Here is a 19,111-nt window from a genome sequence, read left to right on the forward strand (position 1 = left end):
GGCAGGACACTGACAATCAAATCATGGCATCCATAGAAGAAATTGCACATCAAATTATTGAACAACAAATGGGAGAGGTATGTCTAATTTACTGTTCATTAACTGCTTAACCAAAGTGATTTATACAAATAAGTTTGCTAGGTTTTGGTGGCACAGAGATAAAAGATACCCTCAATTGTTGGAATCAAGATTGCCCAGAGAAATATCAGTAATATGCAGATGACACCACCCTTATGACAGAAAGCGAAGAAGAGCTAAAGAGCCTCTTGATGAATGTGAAAGAGGAGAGTGAAAAAGTTGGCTTAAAGCTCAAGATTCAGAAACCTAAGATCATGGCATCCGGTCCCATCACTTCATGGGAAATAGATGGGGAAACAGTGGCTGACTTTATTTTTTGGGGGGCTCCAAAATCACTGCAGATGATGATTGCAGCCATGAAATTATAAGACATTTACTTCTTGGAAGGAAAGTTATGGCCAACCTGCTGCTGCTGCCGCTAAGTTGCTTTAGTCGTGTCTGACTCTGTGCGACCCCATGGACAGCAGCCTACCAGGCTCCTCTCTCCACGGAATTCTCCAGGCAAGAGTACTGGAGTGGGTTGCCATGTCCTTCTCCAGTGACCAACCTAGACAGCATATTAAAAAGCAGAGACATTACTTTGTCAACAAAGGTCCGTCTAGTCAAGGCTATGGTTTTTTGAGTAGTCATGTATGGATGTGAGAGTTGGACTACAAAGAAAGCTCAGCACTGAAGAATTGATGCTTTTGAACTGGGGTGTTGGAGAAGACTCTTGAGAGTCCCTTGGACTGCAAGGAGATCCAACCAGTCCATTCTAAAGGAGATCAGTCCTGGCTGTTCACTGAAAGGACTGATGTTGAGGCTGAAACTCCAATACTTTGGCCACCTGATGCAAAGAGCTGACTGATTTGAAAAGACCCTGATGCTGGGAAAGATTGAGGGCAGGAGAAGGGGACGACAGAGGATGAGATGGTTGGATGGCATCACCGACTCAGTGGACATGAGTTTGGGTGGACTCCGGGAGTTGGTGATGGACAGGGAGGCCTGGCGTGCTGCGGTTCACGGGGTCGCAAAGAGTTGGACACAACTGAGTAACTGAACTGAACTGACTTTCAGTTCACTTTGATCTAGTGAGAGATGGTTGAATAATTGGACAATAAAAATAGAGTATGTTCAGTGCTATGATAGGTGATTGTGTAGAGTGTAATTGGGAATTGGGAACATGGAAGAAAAACAGCTAATGAAGAGTTGTGGGATGTGAGGTTCTAGTTAGAGACTGTTTCTGGAGGGTGTGAAATCTGTGGTTTACTGGACCATTAGAAGGAGATCTATTATCATATAAACAGCTGTGTTCTAGTAAGAAGTTCCATAGTCCAGAGGTTTTCAAAATATCATCTAGGGACTCTTTCAGAGTCAGCAAGGTCCAAACCATTCTCATAATAATACTAAAATGCTGTTTGTCTTTTCACTATCATTCTCTCACAAATACGTGGTATAATTTTCCAGAGACTACTTGTTACATGATAGGTTAAATATGTCAAAATTTAAAAGGTGTACATAACTCATTGAACCAGCGTTTTCGAAATGAACAGTGCATGATGTAACAAAATCACTCATAAGTGAAGGATTCACATTACAGGATAGACCAATAGATTTTAATATATTGGTTGGCCAAGAAGTTAGTTCAAGTCTCTTGTATCATCTCAAGAAAAACCCAAATGAACTTTTTGACCAACCCAGTAGTTTCTGATTCTACATTGCAACTAACCTCTAAAAAGCTGTCACTTTTCACGTTTTGATGTCATATCAAAGAACAGTTTACACAATTTGAAGAAGCAATTAAGATATTCTCTCCCTTTTACCCAAAAAATATAAGGCTGGATTGTCTTTCTTTGTTCTAACCAAAACAGCCTTTGCAGCAGATTGAATGCACAGGCAGGTATGAGTATCCAGCTTCTATTAAGCCAGACATTGAATCTGTTTGCAAAAATGTAAATCAGTGCCTCTGTCCTCCACTAAATTTTTTTTTGTTTGGAAAATATACTTATTTTTCATTAAATAAATATATTATGTTAATATTTAATGGGTTATTTTAAGATGAATTAATAAATACTTAAAATTTTTTCTATTTGAATTTCAGTATGGTAAATATCAATAGATATAACCTATGTAAATAAAAGCCGTTTGGGCTCTCAGTGATTTTTATTTATTTGTTTAGGGATGTAAAGAAATCCTAAGACCTGAGAACTGTTTCCATAATCTATTTACTTTTCTTTATTGAAGGCCACTTGGATCACTTCAGTTTCTAATTATAATTATTGTGCTGCAGTAAACATACTTTTACCCATCTAAGCAAAGTGTTTCCAGGCAATAATAATAATAATGGACCCTGCATGTACCTGATGCTCTTGTCTCTAAGAAATAAGTGTGAGCCATTAGATTTTTATTCAGTTTACAATTAATATTTCTGATAGGAACAGAGTAACATCAATAAAACAGATTCAAAGACATTAAAAAAAAAAAAGGAATATTCTAAAATGAAATGTATAACAGCATAAACTTTACATGGTAAAATTACACATGAACTGATTGAAAACCTCTTATAAGTGTCATTGAATATTGCAGAAATTGTTAGTGGGGAGGTTGGAGACGAGACTTGGTAGAAATAACCTATGCAAAACAAAACTGACAACCGTTAAAACTGCAGCCAGGAAAATAGGGCATGGTAGAAATAATGGTCAACAAAGGAAACTCACATTGGTAGCAGCCATAATCAATGCAGTGTGCTCTAGACAAAAACTAATGAGTGATTCAGAACTGTGCTGTAAATTTTGTGCAGAAAATAGTCTTTTTTTTCCTACCACAAATAAGATCTTTTGTCATCATTAAAAGTACACGTTTTAAACAGATTCTTGGACTGGTGGCTCATATTCACCAACTCATTTAACTTTAGCACCTGTCTCATCCCCAGTAGCTTTTCCAGAACTACTACCTTCACCATGTAGCTCCATGAGTTTTCCCAATTCAAACTTGGGCTCCTTTAGCATTTTTTGCTTTTCTAAAGAAGACATCATGGAGTGGATAAATAGATTGGCAAGTCTTTTCCAGTGCTATCTGAAATCAGTTTATTGACCACTTCTTTCAAGTCATTCATCTGCGCCTCTCAGGTGCAGATCCCTCTTGGGGATCTGGTGTACCTGCTAGCGCTGAGCATAAAAGGTCTTCTAAATCTGATGGTTGCGTTTTTTAGTTACCCACACAGAACAGATGAAGCAAGTAACCATCCGTAGTCTTGACCTCAACATGAGCTTCAATCATGGTTTGCCACTTTTTGACCATGGAATACGTTACGGATAAGATCCATGCCATGGAAATTAGGCAGTTTTTGCCCTGAACATTCTCAATATTAGCCTGAATTTTCTAAATGCTACTTCATCATTCTGCAGATTAGTGAGACTCACTTAAAAACATATTCGTTGAGGCCATCAGATGTGATTTTGGTTCCTTGAGTTCTTGTGAACAACGTTTTCCCAGTATTCCTTATACTGAACATAGCTGGTGCTTTCACATCATACCAATCTTTTTTAGAAACTGGGTCAACCACTTCCTTCTTGGCTCTCTTTTTGCCTCCTTTCATAAGTGCTTGTTCTTGACGACCACCATGGGGGCTGCTAAGAGAGCCAGAAAAAGGAGAAAATAGTCTTGAAAATAATTTCAGAGAAATAGAAAAAACTTGGGAACAAATCAGCTTTGCCATTTTAAAATTGAATTCAGGGAATTTAATTGGCTTAATGAGTTTTTTTCCGTAAAATATTTGCTCAGCTACATTGAAAACCCTCAATGCTAGGCTGTTCTTTTTATTCATGAACTTTTTCTTCTCCAGACTACTCTGTCTCAGTAAATGACAATTCTGTCCTAATTGGTCGGGCCAAAATTTCATAATCATCCTCGACTCTTCTCTTCTCATATTCCATATCCAATCCATCAGTGTATCTTGTCACCTCTCCCTTTATAAAATATCCCCAATTGTTTTTCACCCCTAGCATGCCTACTACCCTGATCTTGGCCTGTGTCTCTGCCTATATACAGTACCCAAGTGCTGCCAGTGTTTGTGCACTGGCATCCTTTCTGGTCTCCCTTAATTCTGTTCTTAATTCATAGTCTGATCTTTACACTGAATCTAGAAAGATGCTGTTTGCAAAAGATCCTGCCGCGTCTCTGCTCCACGAGCCCTTCAGTGGATCTCCATGTCATCCAGTAGGAAATCAGATGTTGTATGGCCTACGAGACCCTTTTCAGTTTGGCCCTTTTTGTTTCTCACATCCCACTTCCTACCGTAAATCTCTCTCCCATCCATTTTCACTCATACAGCTCTCTTGCTGTGCCTCTTGCCTCAGCTATCTCAAACACGCTCTTCCTGCCCCACAGGCTGCTTCCTCTACTAGGGACGCACTTCCCCTAGCTAGTCCTAAGCCTTGGTCTGTTCCTTCACTCAGGTCTGTGCTGAAATGTTATCTCCTCAACACTCTCATTCCATCAATAACCCCCAGCTTACCCTGCTTTATTTTACTTTGTAACACATAACCACCTGACAATATTATTTGCTTACTTGTTTTTTATTGGCCTTTCCTCACTAAAGTAAAAGCTTTTAGAGAATAAAAATTTTGTTTTCTTTATTGTTGTATCCAGGGACCCAGAACAAACAGCGATTGGCAAATAGAATACACTCAGTATATGTTTATGTATATGGAAGGTAGGAAGGAGGAGAAGGGAAGGAATCAAAATAGTGAAGTCCAAGTGCTCTTACTATTGTAGCTTTATCTACACATTTGTTTATTTCTGTAGGGTAGGATGTCATGGAAGTAGGATTGCTAGATTAAATGGTATGTATGTTATGTGTATTACATTGAATCTATATATGTAATGGTATGCTTTCTAGTCTAGCTTTGTCTGAGAAATGAGAAAAATTGTCCTTAGAGAAGGAAAAAGATTAAGTTGACTTAATTACTAATGACATGATTGTATTAGATTGTTACAGAGCAGCCTACTGGCCAGAAAATCCAGATTGTGACAGCACTTGATCATAATACCCAAGGCAAACAGTTCATTCTGACAAATCACGATGGCTCTACTCCAAACAAAGTCATTCTGGCCAGGCAGGACTCTACTCCAGGAAAGGTTTTCTTCACAACGCCAGATGCAGCAGGTGTCAACCAGTTATTTTTTACGACTCCTGATTTGTCTACACAACAGCTCCAGGTAAATTCATAAGAGTTTCTCTTTAATCTTATCCTTGAAAAAAAGAAAAAGCATATCATAAAATAAGTCCTGACATTAAGACTTTATATCCTGCATGTTCAGTAGGAAAAGATCTTGTATAAAATTAGGTGCTACCTTCTCCTATGGGCCACTATACTTTTCCTCACACCTCCTCACAGCGTATATTTCAGGGGGTTTTTAGTGGCATATAGTAAGATCCACTCTGGCGAGTTTGGGCAGGAAGGAATTTAACAAAGAATGTAGAGAGCTCAAAGTACTGTTAGAAAGGCTGAAGGAACACTTGTAGGTCAGGTTTCCAAGAATAACTGGGAGCCTGCTTCAGAGCTTGCTTCTAGGTGCCCTGCTTCGGCAGTTAGGAAACTTCCAAATCAGGAGCATCTACAGAATTCTGTGACTGCAGTTTCCAAGACCAAGATGCCTGTGTTGTGAATAAGCAGCTGCCGGATCAAGAAGTCCATATTACAGCTGGCAGCTTTGTGGCCTTTGCTTCCCTTCTGTCGTGTGCATCTTCACTAATGTAGTGAGCAGCCGAGCCTGTGGTCTGCTCTAACACTGGAACTCACTCAGTAGTGTAAATTACCTTTACATTGCTGTTTATTTTTGCTAGTTATACATTATTCTTCAAAGAGCCAGCTAAGGCTTTCATACAATTATGTAGCTGCTGTTTTTACCAATGGTTGCTATGATTGAATATAAATACAGTGAACCCTTACATTGGCTTCCAGAGGCTTTGGTGAGGGTGCTCACTGAAAATTGGATTCCACATTTTGTGTTGAAAAGCTAATCAAGTAAAATTCCTTTTAGAATTGAAAAGCTCCAAATTCATAAGATACAAAATTATGCCTATATATCCTGATAAATTGTATTATTCTTCAAGTTACACAATTTTATATTACTTTTAAAAACAACTAATGTAGAAAATGGATAAAATATATAAAGTTATTAGAAGTCACTAAAAAAATGTATGGCATTATCCATACCCTAATTTCTTTATTTTTTTTTAATAAACATGCTTGATTTTCTTAAGAACAGTTTTGTATTTACAGAAATATTGAGCATTTAGTATAGAGAGTTCCCATATAATCGCCCAACACACAATTACTCATATAATTGACATTCTACATTATATTTATTATATATTTATTATATTTATTTATAATATATATTTATTATATATATATTTATAAATAATATATATATATTATATATATATATAATAAATAATATATATTTATTATAAATAATGAACTGGTAGTATTTATACATTAGCTAAAATCCATAGCTTTCCCTACTTTTTACCTAATGTCTGTCTGTTCCAGGATACCAAATTACAGTACATTTGTCATGTTTCCTTTGACTCCTCTAATCTGTGGCAGTTTCTCAGACTTTCCTTATATTTGGTGACTTTGATAGTTTTAAGTTATACTGGTCAGGTATATTATAAATTGCCTTATTGTGGGACTTGGTCTGATGTTTTTTTCATGGTTAGACTGGGGTTGTGGGTGTGGGGGAGTAGTTAGCAGAAGTTAAGTGCCATTTTCATCACATCATTCCAAGCGTAGTTCCTATCATCATATTTATGACTGGTGACATCAGTTGGCTGAAAAGGTGTATATCAGATTTCTTTAAAGTTAATCTTTTTCAAAGGTTTTCTTTATTTAAAAAATAAAAATAATATTGGTACTTTGCATCTCTAAAAGCAATGAAAGAGAAACAGGTATAGGACGGAATTCCCCTGGGCCAAGATTTGATTTCTGTTCCAGTGACCTAAGATGGGATGTGGGCAGGCCCATTAACCTCAGTGTCTCTTCCACCCTTAGGAAATTAACAAATAGAAGATTAGCACCATTTGCAGTAGATATGCTATTTAAAAAAAGATAGATATTTGTCAGAGATGTTTTCAAAGGATATCTAATACAGAAATTGTTTTTTTTTTAAGTTTTCATTGAAGACTGATTTTTATGGTGATATAAAAAGAAATTATGCTACTATAACATAGTAAGGGACAGCTGTTTTATTTTTGAAAAATTTTTTTGGCCTTGCTGCATGGCATGCAGGGTCTTCGTTACTCAACCAGGGGTCAAACCCAGACCCTCAGCAGTGAAAGCGCAGGGTCCTAACCACTGGATCACCAAGGAATTCCCTAGGACAGCTATTTTAATGACTATTTAAAGTTTTTAAAATCAGAATTGTTCCTGAAGGCATTCACACCCCTAAGAGAAGGAAGAGAGGATTATTTTGTGAGCTGTTTTAAAGCAGGGGTAGGTTTTTACCATTTTGAAGCTTGAATTTAATTTGTTCACATTTCAAAAGATTGAAAGAAAATGACAGATTGAAGGATGAACCTAAAAGAAGAAACTAGTATTTCTTTGTATTATATTAGCTGTACCTAGCGATGAGCTCTTAATATAGTTTAAAGAAATTTAGTAATTTGCCCAAGGCCACTCCATCTAGTCCCTACTAATTTGCTGTCATTAACAGACTCCAGAGTCCATGTTCTCAACCTCTGCACCTAACCCAATCCTTAGACAGCTGAATGAAAAGTTTATACCTTTGTATATCAGTCATGTTCCATAGTTAAAGTAAATGCTTCAACAGATTTCTTTTTTCTTCATAACCTTTTTATATTTAAAATTAGATTTCTCTTTTTATGCTATTATAGCTTATTTTAGTCATATCATTCTATGGGGAAATATTCTGAGTTATTCAAAGACAAATGTCAAAATAGGACAGATAACTGCTACAGTAATTTGATGTGTTCCATATGAATAGTAAATACTTTATGGGTGAGATGCAGTAAAAAAATATACTCATGTATTTGTGTGTTTAAGACTCTTTTTACTTTAATGAATTGTTAGGGAACAAACTTAAAAGGTATTATTTCTGTCTGTACTTTTTATAACATTGAAATTTTAATCTTTATGTAAAGAAAATTCAGAATAGTTTAATTGATACATGCATAATAATAGAGTTCAAAGTTTCAGAATAACTTACAAAAAAGAAAGCAAAAAGTAATATGAAAGTTCTTTTAATTTTTTACATAAGAGTATTACTGAGTAACAACAAATTATTGTTTTCTTGTTTGTTTGTTTGTTTTGGGGGGTTTCTTTAGTTCTTAACAGATAATTCTTCCTCAGAACAAGGACCAAATAAGGTTTTTGATCTTTGCGTAGTATGTGGAGACAAAGCATCAGGTAATACTACAAATAACCTGCTATCTGTGTTGTGCTGTTAAAATAATTGCCTCACTGCTGCATTTCTTCTACTGACAGTAAAAAGTAAAATAAAGGAGCATGTTGTTTTTATGGTTCATATTTGTAGCCTATGAAATTTAACTGATTTTCCCCCAGAGCTTTTTATTCACCTAAAGGTTTTTTATTTCACTGCAGTTTAATGTGATCTTGCAGTGACATAAAATGCATATTTCAAAGAATTATGAAAGGCAGTTTCAATTTTTTGAAAGTAAACTGAACATGTGGAAATTTTTCTGAATGTGAAACCAGTTTTATCAAAGGTATTGCTTAAAAATTCGTTGTGATCCTTAATAACATGTAACATTAGATTACTAATCTACCTGTTGAGCCCTGTTCTCATTCTAGGAATACAGAGTAATAGATTACTGAGGTGGAAAAGCTCTGGTGAACCCTGATGAAATGCTCTGCATAGTTGAGCAGACATTTCTCCAAGCCTGATTTTAGTACTCAGGTTTGCGCTGTTTTAGTTCTGGCCATTGTTCCTTCATGCCCAGAAATACATACCCATATTTATTCGTATATATTCACAAGTACCAGTGAGATAAGTTTAAGGGCCCAGCTTGTTTTCCTTCATCTTTTTTATCTTTCCCATAGCTTCATTACAAAACTTGTACTGGAGCTTTTCCCAGAGTATGTTCAGTTTGTTAATGGTTTGTGAAAATGATAGGTTTATCAAAGTGTAACAGATTTCTCCAAAAATTTAAAAGTGGACTCACTATAAGGAAGGATGATTAGATTTTCAAATACTAACTGACATTATATCCTTTTTTTAGAGCATAGTTTTCAGAATAAAGTAGCTTTATAAAGTATATTGTTGTTGTTAAGTTGCTAAGTCATGTCCAGCTCTCTGGACCCCATGGGCTATAGTCCTCCAGGTTCCTCTGTCCATGGGATTTCCCAGGCAAGAATACTAGAGTAGGTTGCCATTTCCTTCTCCAAGGGATGTTCTCAACCCAGGGATCCAACCTGCATCTTCTGCATTGACAGGTGGATTCTTAACCACTGAGCCACCAGGGAAACCCTTATATAGTACATAATAGAATTGTCATTTGTAAGTGATCTCAGAAGTGAAAATAGTTTTTATATCATGGGTTATGGGTGATTGTGTTTCTTCTCTTTCCCAAATTTTCCATGTCATTGTTAAAATTACTTTGCAAAATTTAAAATCTCATATTGTTTAGTATATTTTATCAGAGAATTGTTTGTGTCATTCTCTGGTAGTTCATTAAAAAAAAAAAACATCATGTCATAAACTCAGAAATCTCAGTTTCATCTCATGTTTAAAGGGTAGATGTGGGCGGGCCTACTTCATTTTAGTTCTGAAAAATGTGACTTTCGTATTTTCTTAAACATTTGTTTCTAGGCCGTCATTATGGAGCAGTAACTTGTGAAGGCTGCAAAGGATTTTTTAAAAGAAGTATCCGAAAAAATTTAGTTTATTCATGTCGAGGATCAAAGGACTGTATTATTAATAAACACCATCGAAATCGCTGTCAATACTGCAGGTTACAAAGATGTATTGCGTTTGGAATGAAACAAGACTGTATGTATTAGCTTTTCAGGAGAAAATACTTTTAAGAATTCAGGCAAACTCCTAGAAATATGTTAAAATTAACACGTTAAAATATGTCATATATATATGTTTTTTAATTTAAAGTTTTCCAACAAAAATATAGAAATATGTATTTTTGTATGTTCAACAAATCTTAACTCAATGCTTATAATGCCAGGCATTGTAATTTTAGTTTGGATCTGGTAATAATAATTTTTTTTAAAGGTAACTAGATACCAGTTTAGTTTTTCACCAAACTTTTAATACTAAAGTGGTTAATAAGGCAATAACAGTAGCTAGTATTGATTGAGCTCTCATTGTGCTTTACTCTGTGTATAGCGTACAAATTAAATTATTTGTTCTCACATCAGAATTGTCAGTAGATACTACTGTTAGCCATTTTACATTTGTGTGAACAGAGGAAATTTAGAAACTTGCCCAAGGTCACATAACTAATAAGTGGCAGAACTTGGATTTGCATCTTGGCAGTTTTGTTTTGTTTTTCTCAGAAAACGTACAGTTAACAACTTCAGTATACCGTCTCCTAAGTATCATGAAATAAAATTGCTGTAAATTTTATTGAAAGTTGCTCAGTCACATCCAGCTCTTTGCAACTCCATGGACAGTAGCCCTTCAGGCTCCTCTCTGTCCATGGATTCTCCAGGCCAGAATACTGGAATGGTTAGCCATTCCCTTCTCCAAGGGCTCTTCCCAACCCAGAGATCAAACCCAGGTCTCCCACATTTCAGGCAGATTCTTTGCCATCTGAGCTTTACCAGGGAAGCCCATAAAATTTATTACCTCTATTTTTTTTATTAACCTCTATTTTATAAATAAAAACTAAGCGATTGAGTTGCTGCTCAAAAATCTCCTTGCCCTGTACAAATTAAAAAACTAACAAATTTTTAAAAATCTCCCTGCCCTTAATTAAAAAAAGATTTGACTTGGGTCTTTTTGTGGTTCACTGTCAGTATTGTCTTCAGTTGTTTAAATACTTTATTTTTTAATACTCTTATGTGTATTAGATGTGTAAAGGACTCCTAACTTCAGGTTTTCCTTCTTGATAGTGAACTTTTAAAAAATAAGAATTCTGCATTTCTGCCACAACTGGGGCAGGGAGAGAAAAGAGAATAAGAGAGATGCACAGTGGCCAGTTTTACTATTTGAAGCAACTTCATTGAACTTAAAAAATAATTTCTAAAGATTGATGGTTATCTTTAGAGTTATGATAACCATGTCTCCCATAACAACATTGCTGACCTAGAGCTTGCATTTATAATTGCTTATAAATTCTGCATTGTGATATAAATTTGGCACATTTTTGTAGCTGTTCAGTGTGAAAGAAAACCCATTGAAGTATCCAGAGAAAAATCTTCCAACTGTGCTGCTTCAACAGAAAAAATCTACATTCGAAAAGACCTTCGAAGCCCGTTAGCTGCAACTCCAACTTTTGTAACAGATAGTGAAACTGCAAGGTATAGTAAAAAAAGAAAACAACAGCAACATATGATAAGCAGGTGGTCATTTTTTGTCTTCCCAGTGAAACCAAGGCTAAAATTTGTACTTATTTGTTACAGGTCAGCAGGACTTTTAGATTCAGGAATGTTTGTGAATATTCATCAATCTGGAATAAAAACTGAGTCAACTATGCTGATGACACCAGATAAGGTGTGTTTAGTACAATTAATTTAAAGCTTAAAACTGCTTAAGCTTATAAAAGTTTTTCCTTTTCTCCTCCATCAGTTTGGCCAATTGATTTGGTCCTAAATATTTCGGGTTACAGATTCTTGTTTTTATTTTAATGAAAATTATCATCAACTGTTTGGTAGTATCAAATAACAAAACTAAAAAAATTTGGTAATGAGTTCAGTGTTCCTTATTTAACGGAAAACGATCCATGGATGAGTGGATTACAGTGCTGATTAGCAGTGGAACACTCTAGTGGAGGAATTTTAGACAAGAGTTAGTTTTATAGAGGATTTGAAGCAGCAAAAAGGAAACAGAGGTTGGGATTGACTCAGAGTTTGGGATTCCCTGTAATGCTCTCGGGTCCTGCTGTCTAGGATGAGGTGAGCTCACTAAAGCTGGAGCTGGAGGATTATGACTGGTATATGATAGGTTTCTTTGACAGATGTTTCCTTTAAGTGCAAAGTGACGTAAGTTTCAGTTCAGTCACATCTGACTCTTTGGGACCCCATGGACTGCAGCAAGCCAGGCCTCCCTGTCCATCACCAACTCCCGGAGCTTATTCAAACTCATGTCCATTGAGTTGGTGATGCCATCCAACCACCTCATCCTCTGTCGTCTGCTTCTTCTCCCACCTTCAATCTTTCTCAGCATCAGGGTCTTTTCCAATGAGTCAGTTCTTCTCATCAGGTGGCCAAAGTATTGGAATTTCAGCTTCAGCAAGAGTCCTTCCAATGAATATTCAGGACTGATCTCCTTTAGAATGGACTGATTGGATCTCCTTGCAGGCCAAGGGACTCTCAAGAGTCTTCTCCAACACCACAGTTCAAAAGCATCAATTCTTCGGTGCTCAGCTTTCTTTATAGTCCAACTCGCACATCCATACATGACTACTAGAAAAACCATAGCTTTGACTAGACGGACCTTTGTTGGCAAAGTAATGTCTCTGCTTTTTAATATGCTGTCTAGGTTGGTCATAGCTTTTCTTCCAAGGAGCAAGCATATTTATATTTCATGGCTGTAGTCACCATCTGCAGTGATTTTGGAGCCCAAGAAAATAAAGTCTGTCACTGTTTTCACAGTTTCCCCATCTCTTTGCCATGAAGTGATGGGACCAGAGGCCATGATCTTAGTTTTCTGAATGTTGAGTTTTAAGCCAACTTTTCACTCTCCTCTTTCACTTTCATCAAGAGGCTCTTTAGTTCTTTGCTTTCTGCCGTAAGTGTGGTGTGAAATGGGCCAGGTCACTGGAGCAGCTTCTACTTTGTGAGTCCTGATAAATTAATTTTATCAGTAGAAATGTTCATTTTTCCACTAGAACCAACTATAGCTTCAACGTGGAAAAGTCTTCTGGGTTTCTTTCATCTTAAAATAAAAGTCCTCAGATATAGAAATGTATAATAAGTATAAAATTCTTTATATTCCTTTTGTGTTGTCCTACAAACTTTTTAGTGTTAAAATGTTGATATTAAAAATATTTCAGATGAAGAGAAATTCTTCACGTACCTCACTTAAAACACTGACTTGAATCAAGAGTAGTAACAGTTGCATGAGCTCTCATGCTATGTATCCAAGTCATCTGGGTCCCCTTAGAGATTTGGAGCAGCTCTTTATTGAGCAAGAGGTCTGAAATAAAAAACAAGCATGTAGAATTCCGTAGTGTTTGAAAGCCCCTTATAAGAACTGAAAACAAACATTGTTCCTGAAGGCAGATTTCAGAGAGCCTATTACTGGTGTTTGTCTTAACCTATAATGTGATCTGGTTTCATATGCCCTATGAAATTATTTATTCTATATATGGCCAGATTTGTGTTATTATTTTTTATTTGGTACTTTAAGGCAATCTTAATACTTGTGCTCTGGAATCAAATTTCATCTGCCACTTACTAGCTGCATAACCTTGGGCAAGATATTTGACCTTAGTGCTTCAGTTTCCTTCCTCATCTATAAAATAAGGGATAATAAGAGTGTCTGCCTTACAGATTGGGCTTTAGCGTATTGTTATTAATCAAGGAGATCTGGTATCTTACCATATATTTTGGAATTACATTCAAGACTTCACTTAGCCTTATCTACATGATTTGTACCTAGAATGGTAGTTACAACTTCATTGACATATTAACTTCTTCAGGAAAGGAAGAGAACTAAGTTTTGTTGAAAATTTTCTGTAATACTTGCCCAGACACTGTACTTCTCTAAATGTCTTTATATTAAATTGTGTTAACAACCTTATTTGGTTAGTTTCTGACAAATGGTCCCAAAGCTGTCAAGCTACAATGTAAGTCCTTTCCACATTAAGCACCTGTCTAGATAGACATGGTATGAAATGGAAGAGAATATATAAATGTTTTAGTTGAAAATTAAAACACCTAAAAAATGTCAGTTCCTTTTACATGTATATATGAAGGCAGGAGCAGGGGTTAGGAGCACAGGCTTTCCTGTCAGACCGATCTGACTTCCTATCCTGCCTCTACTACTTACTGCTAAAGAGACAATGAGTAATTCTTCTTATCAGTAATAAAGGGACAATGATTGCAATTTCACAGGGTTGATGTATGGATTACATAAAATACATACAAAGGTCGCAGTCATGTAAGAAACTTAGTAACTGGTGGATTACTCAGTAAATAATTCTGGGACCATTCTTTAGTTTGGGGAGAGCACAGAAGCTATTTGTCTATGTATTCATAGACAAATCAGTTTTGCATAAACTAAAGAATTGATATAGAGAAATTCAAGGAAACATGTATCCTCTTAGGAGTAATCATTATCACTAAAAAACCATAAAGATATAATGAAAAATTTTAAATATCTATGGACCTGTCAGAAGTCATAGAAGGCAAACTGAAAAGCCTTTCATTTGATTAGGGTGGAATGATTTGAGCATTTATGAAAGAATGACTAATGAGTATATAAAAATATGAATTTAAAATGATACTCAAAATTCACCTTTCGTCATAAGTTGCTTGGGCATTGATTCATTGCTCTAAAATTGATAAATAAAAGGAAGAAAAATAAACCATCTATCTGCTTTTCCTGTACAGATTATATTTCTGGGTAGTCAGAGAGTTGAGCAGATTTTTTCATAAAACAGTTGTCGCTAATTCATGCATAAAGAATGTACACGTTAACAAAAATAAAAAGTGGTGACAAATAGGAAAACATGCAATATATACAAAAGCCCAGTCTCCTAAATAATGTAGAGGGACTTTCCACCTACAGAATGCTTGATATTTAACACATTTAACACAGTGGCTGGTAAAACTTGGCATCCTGGAAGTCTGTTCAGTAATACACTTTTCTTTTCTCTATTCCTTAATAAAACATTAATTTTATCCTATGCAACTTTCGAGTTTGCATAATAAGTTTTGGGAATTACAGAAATATCAAAATTTTAATGCTGGAAGATCTTGAAAGCTCATCTAATTTAATATCCTTTTATAGGGAAGGCACCTGTTAATGGACTTCCCTGGTAGTCCTGGTTCCATCCCTGGTCAGGGAATTAGATATCACATGCCACAACTAAGACCTGGGGCAGCAAATACCTTTTTAATAAAAGAAAGCAACTGTTATGTGGATAGATAGCCATTATGTACAGTTTTTAGTTTAACCTGTGTAAATATTAATATTTCCTAGGAAATGTGCCTGATATTTTTAAACTTGTTCCTCAAGTTTCTAAAAGCTCAGAGCTCTTTGATTTTACTTTCTAGATTTCATATATCTTTATATGCTTTTCTTTTGGCATTTCACATTCTAGAATTAGATATTTAAGATTGAAATGTTAACTGATACCAATTTGCAGAATTTTAATTTTTTTTTTTTAAAGGCTGTATCATGTCAGGGAGATTTAAGTACATTGGCCAGTGTGGTTACATCATTAGCAAACCTTGGAAAAACTAAAGATCCTGCTCCAAATAGTAATGAAGTGTCTATGATTGAAAGCTTAAGCAATGGTGATACTTCTTATACCTCTGTGTGTGAATTTCATCAAGAAATGCAGACAAACGGTGATGTTTCAAGGTAAGATCTGTTTTGAGCATGTGTCCCTTTGCCAATTGTCCTTTAGTATCTCTTAAAAAATACTTTTATGTTAAATATTATTTACAGAAGTTTCAAAAAACAATTATTTCTATTAAACTTAGAAAATTTAAGTCATAAGTAAACTTTCATTGAAAAATTCTGTTCAATATAAAATGATGTCCAGCAGGTTACATTGTAAATAGTGAGCAATAAGTAAATATGATAAGATTAGAAATGTAGTCATAAAATTCAGTTTTGGTTTTTTTTTCCCAATAAAGATGATAATTTGGGTCTGATTTTTCAGATGTTCTAGTTGCCAGATTTTATATTCTGTGTATTTAAAGTTTAATGTATATCTTACTAGGCAGTCATTTTTCATTTCCCCCACCAATTTCTGGTGATGAAAATAGGTTTTAAAAATTGGGTTGAATCCATTATAGTTTTAAGTTTACACTTCAGGAAACTTGTATCAGAATTCTACTTTTCATTCTTCTGCTATTAATACTTAGGATGTAGAAACCAGCTTTTTTTACACTCTGTTCCTCTTCTAAAATATTGAACGAACTGCAGAATCTCACCGAGTACTTTGTTGAACATGAGATTTTAAAGAACTGTAGAAGCCCTCTCACTGAAAAATACAAGGAGCTGTTTGACTAGTTACTTACTAATATTAATTATTTGCCATCTTAATTTCAGATTCTTATAGTTCAGATGTAGCTGTGTTATCATAAGTTTATTCTCTGCATTTTTAAATAAAATTAAAAACCTAACTTTGTTTTGTGTAGAATAAAGTCAGCTTAAGTTCTTGCTCTTGTTCTTCTAAATAACTTTTGTATGTAAAATAAATGGCCTGATACCTTGTTGTATCAAATATTTAACTTGTAAAAGGAAGCATAAGAATTTTTCTCCCCTTAAATCATGTAAGTTTTTTAAAAAGACTAATTCTCTGGTAAAATATATTAATAATAAAGTTTTTCATACTATACATTTAAAGTTTAATTTGTTATTTTTGGAGAGTGAGTCAAAGACATCACTGAAATAGGATACTCAGTGATATACCAAAGTTCTATTTTCTAAACAGTTTTTAAGGCCTAAATCTTAATTTCAGGATTTTATATAGAATTCTCATTTTATTGTGGAGATTGGCCAAGCTCACAGCTTCTGATGTCTCCTTATAGGGCATTTGACACTCTTGCAAAAGCTTTGAATCCTGGAGAAAGCACAGCCTGTCAGAGCTCAGGAGAGGGCATGGAAGGAAACGTACACCTAATTGCTGGAGACTCAAGCATAAATTACATCGAAAAAGAGGGGCCACTTCTCAGCGATTCACATGTAGCTTTCAGGGTATTTCTATATATATATACATTTCATAATTTTTATGTTGTGTGACCATTTTAATTGTCCTTTCAGAAATCAAAATATATTTGTTGTGCTTTTAAACTCAGAGATACCCCAAATAGGATTCGAAACACCAGCTAAAACATAAAATAACAGCTCACTAAAACATCCTGTTTATATAGTACTCACAATATCAATTAATGTGTTTAAGATTATAAAAGTTAGCTTTTAGGACATTTGGACATGATTTGTTTCGTTTAGACACTGTTAGACATGGTTGATGGGGGTATTCTTAAGTATTGGTGTTCATCATGTGTGGAATCCACTGGTTTTATTCAATGCCTAGCTACTACTGCTTTAGTGTAAATCAGTATCTAAGACCCAGATTTTCTGCTTTTACCAAGTTAACTACAAAGAACAGAATTAATTATATAATGCCTCAGTTAGCTAGCTCTCAGCCTCATTTTAAGAAGGTTAAAATTATTTAATTTTTGGTTTTTAACTTTTTACACTTTAACCATTTGGAGAAGGTACATCTGTAATTTCTTTTTTGCTTCCTTAAATATATTTATGATGGAAACAATACATGTAGAATACTAGAAACAATACATGTAGAATATTAGAAAATAACATCTGGCATTTGATTTGTCATTCAGATAATATTCAAACTACAGCTATATAGGCTGACCAATGAGACATTGAGACCCTTCATTAAGACTCTGCTGTTTTGATCCCTCTGTTTATCTTTGCTCCTCCCACCCTGAGGACTGTTAGCAGATCATATGCAAGTGATTGAAAGTGCTTAAGAACTCTTAGTTAGCAGTGCATAGCATAGCAGTCCTGGACTACCTGAGGGTAGTTGCTCATAACTTTACTGGCGATTATAAATTTCCATGGGTTTCTTATGAAAATATATACAGTTATCAAATAGATATGTGTGCTACTGGCAGAAATAATGAACACAAGATAAATCTAACCCTGGCCAGGGACTTCCCTGGTGGTCCAGTGGTTAAGACTCTGAGCTTCCACTACAGGTTGGTCACGTGGGTTCCATCCCTTCCAGGAACTAAGATCCCACATGCTGTGTGGTGCAGCCAAAAAAAAAATCTAACACTGATCAAAGCTGCGTATGATAAAATTTATTCCTACAAAATTTGGCTTAGTAGAATTGACTCAGAGAAAAGTCACATTTAAATAATTGTGGCTGTAATTTGATATAGTCCACAAATGTATCATGGAAACTAGTCTTTATGGAACATTTTACCAAAGTTAATTTACATGAAAAAATCAGAAATGCTTTATTTGTACTTTACAAGAAAAAATTTTATGGGGGCTATAGGAATAGGCAGTGAGAATAATCAGTGTCATCCTTCAAAAATTTGTTTTGGACAGATAAATTGGGGAAATTAAAACATTTTTCTTTCTAGAATTGGCCTTGATATAATGTTGGAGGTTTATCTTGGCTTTAAGAAAATTATGTATGTAAAACAGTTTTTTCTCTATAAAATAATACAATGTGGCAGTCTTTTGAATAACAGGTTCTAGTGTATATTGCAAGTGGTTTCAGTTTTACGATTAGAGCAACACAGTTTTCAGCATTGCCACCACTATTGTGTAAATCGGGGTGCATCTGTATCTTTTAGCCCCCAATATCCAGTTTTTACATATTGTAAGTATTTCATTTGTTTTAGAATGATTTTAAACTACTTAGTAAAGGGTAATCTTGTTTTTGCACCCTAATCCTACCCTTAAAACTAGTAATCTTTGGTAATTACTTTCAGGGATTTTTTTTTCCCCCTACTCACCATAGGCAGTACGGAAATGTATGGTAGTTTCCAATTGGTTTTTTATATACTTATGTGTGGAAACAGTTGAATCCTAACAATTAAATTTATGATGCTTAATATCTACTTATTATAATTCTCTTAAGGAATGATATTTTAATTTATTGCTGCAGTAAACA

General features: G+C 35.1%; 1 protein-coding gene and 1 pseudogene across 4 annotated transcripts in view; one reads left to right on the forward strand and one right to left on the reverse strand.

The window, feature by feature from the left end:
- Window positions 1-19,111, forward strand: part of NR2C1 (nuclear receptor subfamily 2 group C member 1) — a 39,938-nt gene that overhangs the window by 7,863 nt on the left and 12,964 nt on the right. For 3 of the 4 annotated variants that reach the window (XM_027543132.1, XM_027543134.1, XM_027543130.1), the window contains exons 2-9: window positions 6-77; window positions 5,047-5,277; window positions 8,411-8,492; window positions 9,916-10,095; window positions 11,432-11,579; window positions 11,682-11,772; window positions 15,617-15,810; window positions 16,989-17,154. In XM_027543132.1, the coding sequence (XP_027398933.1) occupies window positions 24-77; window positions 5,047-5,277; window positions 8,411-8,492; window positions 9,916-10,095; window positions 11,432-11,579; window positions 11,682-11,772; window positions 15,617-15,810; window positions 16,989-17,154 (1,146 nt within the window). In that variant the 5' untranslated portion in view covers window positions 6-23. The remainder of the gene's footprint in view (window positions 1-5; window positions 78-5,046; window positions 5,278-8,410; window positions 8,493-9,915; window positions 10,096-11,431; window positions 11,580-11,681; window positions 11,773-15,616; window positions 15,811-16,988; window positions 17,155-19,111) is intronic. The other variant, XM_027543133.1, reaches the window with a different exon arrangement.
- On the reverse strand, window positions 2,919-5,039 carry LOC113893263 (annotated as a pseudogene).

The sequence above is a fragment of the Bos indicus x Bos taurus genome, chromosome 5 (assembly GCF_003369695.1).
Source record: "Bos indicus x Bos taurus breed Angus x Brahman F1 hybrid chromosome 5, Bos_hybrid_MaternalHap_v2.0, whole genome shotgun sequence".
In the NCBI taxonomy this organism is placed as follows: Eukaryota; Metazoa; Chordata; class Mammalia; order Artiodactyla; family Bovidae; genus Bos; species Bos indicus x Bos taurus.